General features: G+C 36.7%; 1 protein-coding gene across 1 annotated transcript; it reads right to left on the reverse strand.

Annotated features, from left to right (window-relative positions):
* Positions 1 to 496: 496 nt before the first annotated feature.
* LOC121214531 (uncharacterized) lies at positions 497 to 3,223 on the reverse strand. Its single transcript, XM_041088304.1, has 3 exons — positions 2,944 to 3,223; positions 1,246 to 1,806; positions 497 to 1,017 (listed from the first exon to the last, which is right to left on the reverse strand). Exons 1-3 carry the CDS (start codon positions 3,221 to 3,223, stop codon positions 497 to 499), a joined length of 1,362 nt encoding a protein of 453 aa, XP_040944238.1.
* Positions 3,224 to 3,607: the final 384 nt, after the last annotated feature.

Here is a 3,607-nt window from a genome sequence, read left to right on the forward strand (position 1 = left end):
CAAAAGTACCAAAGGGGCAGCTGAATGTTGTTTTCTTCTGATCTTCTGGTGTAATAGCAATTTGATTATACCTAGAATAGCCACCTAAAAAGTAAAAATAGGCCTTTCCAGCAAGCCGATCCAGCATTTGGTCAATGAAAGGAAGTGGGAAGTGATCTTTCTTTGTGGCCGCATTCAATTTGCGGTAATCCATAGAAACTTATCATCCCGAGGGAATATGTGTAAGAATTAATTCATCCTTATCGTTGTGAACCACAATGATGCCACTCTTTTTAGGTACGTATTGCATTGGACTCACCTAATTGCTATCAGAAATCAGGTAAATAATTCTAGCATCAAGCCATTTTATGATTTCCTTCTTGACAACTTCTTTCATCTTCTTGTTTAATCTTCTTTGATGTTCAATCAATTACTTGCCTTCATCTTCCAACTTGATCTTGTGCATGCAAAACGAAGGACTAATATATTGAATATCGGCAATAGTCTAAGAAATAGCTCATTTATGTTGCTTAAGAATATGTACTAATTTCTCTTCTTGAGGTACATCCAATGTTGCGGGGATAATAACTGGGAGAGTATTGTGTTCACCTAGAAAGACATATTTAAGATGATGAGGTAGTGGTTTCAATTCCAGAATAGGAGCTTCTTTAATAAATTCTTTGAAAATTTGGGTTGTTTTGTTGGCTAGGTTTAAGGATTCAATCTGCCATCCATGCTTGAGTTTGAGATTATTAGCTTTAACCATGCTATCACAATCGTCTAAGAAGTCGGCATCAGATGTCACTGCAAACTCTTTAGAAAGTACTATGTTTTGGTCATTGAGTTCTTCCTCAATTAAATCATCTAGCATATCAATAGTATGGCATTCTTCTTTGTCCTTGCATTGAACAGATTTAAAAACATTGAAGGTGGCTAGCTTATCATTAAGTCGCATGATTAGTTCACCTTTATAAGCATCAATTAGAGTTTGGACGGTAGAGAAAAATGGGCGTCCCAAGATTATGGGAATCTCCTTATCTGCCTCGCAGTCAAGTATGATAAAATCAGCCAAAAAAATGAATTTATCCACACGAACTAAGACGTTTTTTATTTGCCCTTCAGGTTGAGCCAATGATCGATTGGCTAGTTGTAATATCACTGTAGTAGATTTCATGTGACCAATTCCCAACTTTCTGAAAGTAGATAAAGGCATTAGGTTAATGCTAGCTCCCAAGTCGCATAAAGGCTTACCCAAATAATGATTGCCAATTGAACATGGGATGGTAAAGCTCCAAGGATCTTTCAATTTAAAGGGCAACTTGTTTATCAAAACAGCACTACAGCCTTCTGTAAGTGCAATAGTTTTAATATCGGTGAGTTTCTTCTTCTTGGACAAGAGATCTTTCATAAATTTCCCATAGCTCATAATTTGTACCAGAGCATCTACTAAAGGAATATTGATATGTAGTTGCTTCAGTGTGTCCAGGAGCTGTTGATACTGCTTGTCATGCTCATTCTTTCTGAATCTTTGTGCGAAGGGTAAAGGTAGAGATATATCTGCTTGCGCCAACACCTTTGATTGCATCGATAATTTCCAAGGTCGAACAGTAGGCATATGAGTGACAACTTGTGGAACTTCTTTATCTGATGCATTGAAAAATTCTTTAGATTCAACTTTCTCATCAGTGATCACTCCATCTGTATCTTGAGGTGCTACAGTAGAGGTGATAAACGGTTCGCCAGTTTGTTTACCACTTCTAAGAGTGATAGCCTTACAATGTTTTTTCCCCCTCAGACTAGGATTTTTTGTGTCACTAGGTAATGAACCTGGTGGTCAGTATTCCAATTTGAAGCAAGTTGTCCTAATTGCACTTCCAATGCTTGAATGGAAGATGAATTCCCTTATATGATAGCTTCCGTGCGAGTAATATGCTCTCACATTAACGCCTCAAGAGTTGGTAATGGGTCAGAAGTAGAAGCTTGAGTGTACGGTTGCTGTCGATGTCCTTGAACATGTTGATTTGGTATTGAAGAGTGTTGTGGCTACATCAGATTTTGGTGTGGATGTGGCTAGCCTTGTTGTGGATGTATCTAAGTGTGCTGATTGTAGTTATGCTGCTGTTGATTATAATTCCCTTGTCTGGGATTATAATTTCCCTGAGTAGATGTGTTCCCATATCTGAATGTCGCAGCATTTTGTCCAGCATTCTGAGTTCTCCAAAACTATTGGATGCGTGTAGAGTTGTTGTAAGAATTATCATAAGAATTTTTGTGGATGTTACTAATATAACATGCATTCTTGCATGTTAAGGACAATCTTCTTAGCTATGGTTGTCACTACAAATTTCACAAGAAAAGTAGCAATATCAACTTGCTGAGCGACTTGTATAGGTGCAACGCCACTAGTCCATTGCATATTTTTAATCATGTTTATGAGAGAAGAAACTTGAGCACTTAGTGCCGTTATTGCATCCAATTCAATAACTCCTGGAGTGGCTTTTGCTTATGTAGCTCTAAAGATAGGGTATTGATAATCATTTTGGGCAATTCTCTCAAGATTTCTCACAATATCATTATAAGTACAATCCAGCAAAGGTCCATTGGCTGATGCGTTGACAAGATCCCTTATATGTGAATTCAGCCCATTATAAAAAATCTCAATTTGTGTTTCTAGTTAAATGTCATGCATGGGACAATGTCAAAGTAAAGATTTATAACGTTCCTATATGGTCTTAAGATTTTCATTGTCTAACTAATGATAAGCAGTAATATCATTTCAAAGACGAGCATTCATTGTCAGCGGGTTAAATCGTAAAATAGATTGTGTTGCTAGTCTATCCCAAGAAGTAATTGATCCGGCAGGTAGTCCAAAAAACCAAGTACGGGCTCTTCCTTGTAAGGAATAAGAAAATAATTGCATCTTCAAGGCATCATCAGGAACGCCTTGTTGACTAAAGGAAGCACAGATCAATAAAAAAGATTTAAGATGTTCTTTCACATCTTCATGTGGCAGTCCAACATATTGTCTATTAGAATTCAGCATTTGAAACATTACTGGCTTGAGTTCAAAATTCCCAGCTTGGATTGTTGGCCTAACAACTTCTCGTTGTAAATTATCCAAGATAGGTATTACGAAATCACGTATAGTTCTATTTTGTATGCGAGCATCTTGTGGCAACAATGGATTATTAACATTATGCTGTTGCATCGGAGGTATGGCTGCATTGTGTCCTAGTTGAGCCATATTTCTTTATTCTCGAAATCTACTCTGAATAGTCCTTTTAATCTCTGGATCAATATCAACAAGAAAATCTAAATTTCTTTGGGTCATAAAACACCTAAATTTAAGTTAAAGAATTAGCAACAACGAAAAAATAGTTAGTGAATACTAAATATTGTATAAGGAAAATAAAGTGCAAAAACACACAAAAACAAAATTAAACATCAAACAAACACCATCCTCAGCAATGGCGCCAAAAACTTGATCGGCTGTTAACGCCATAGTAATAATGTGCAAGCGTATATTGTGGATGCAAGTATAGTAGATAGATGTGAGTCTGTCAGATATCGATCCCATAGTGATGGTAGTCTTTTGTCTATTAATGTCGGTGCAATAACTGGATATGAA

This window comes from Gossypium hirsutum, chromosome D02 (assembly GCF_007990345.1).
Source record: "Gossypium hirsutum isolate 1008001.06 chromosome D02, Gossypium_hirsutum_v2.1, whole genome shotgun sequence".
In the NCBI taxonomy this organism is placed as follows: Eukaryota; Viridiplantae; Streptophyta; class Magnoliopsida; order Malvales; family Malvaceae; genus Gossypium; species Gossypium hirsutum.

Bases quoted from the DNA above. Each gene is read 5' to 3' on its own strand.
- LOC121214531 (XM_041088304.1), bottom strand. From the start codon at position 3,223: ATGGCTCAACTAGGACACAATGCAGCCATACCTCCGATGCAACAGCAT. The intron at 1,807-2,943 runs GTGCTTCCTTTA...ACTGACCACCAG, and splicing joins TAAATCTTTTTTATTGATCT to GTTCATTACCTAGTGACACA. The intron at 1,018-1,245 runs GCAATCATTATT...ACTGCGAGGCAG, and splicing joins TACCATCCCATGTTCAATTG to ATAAGGAGATTCCCATAATC.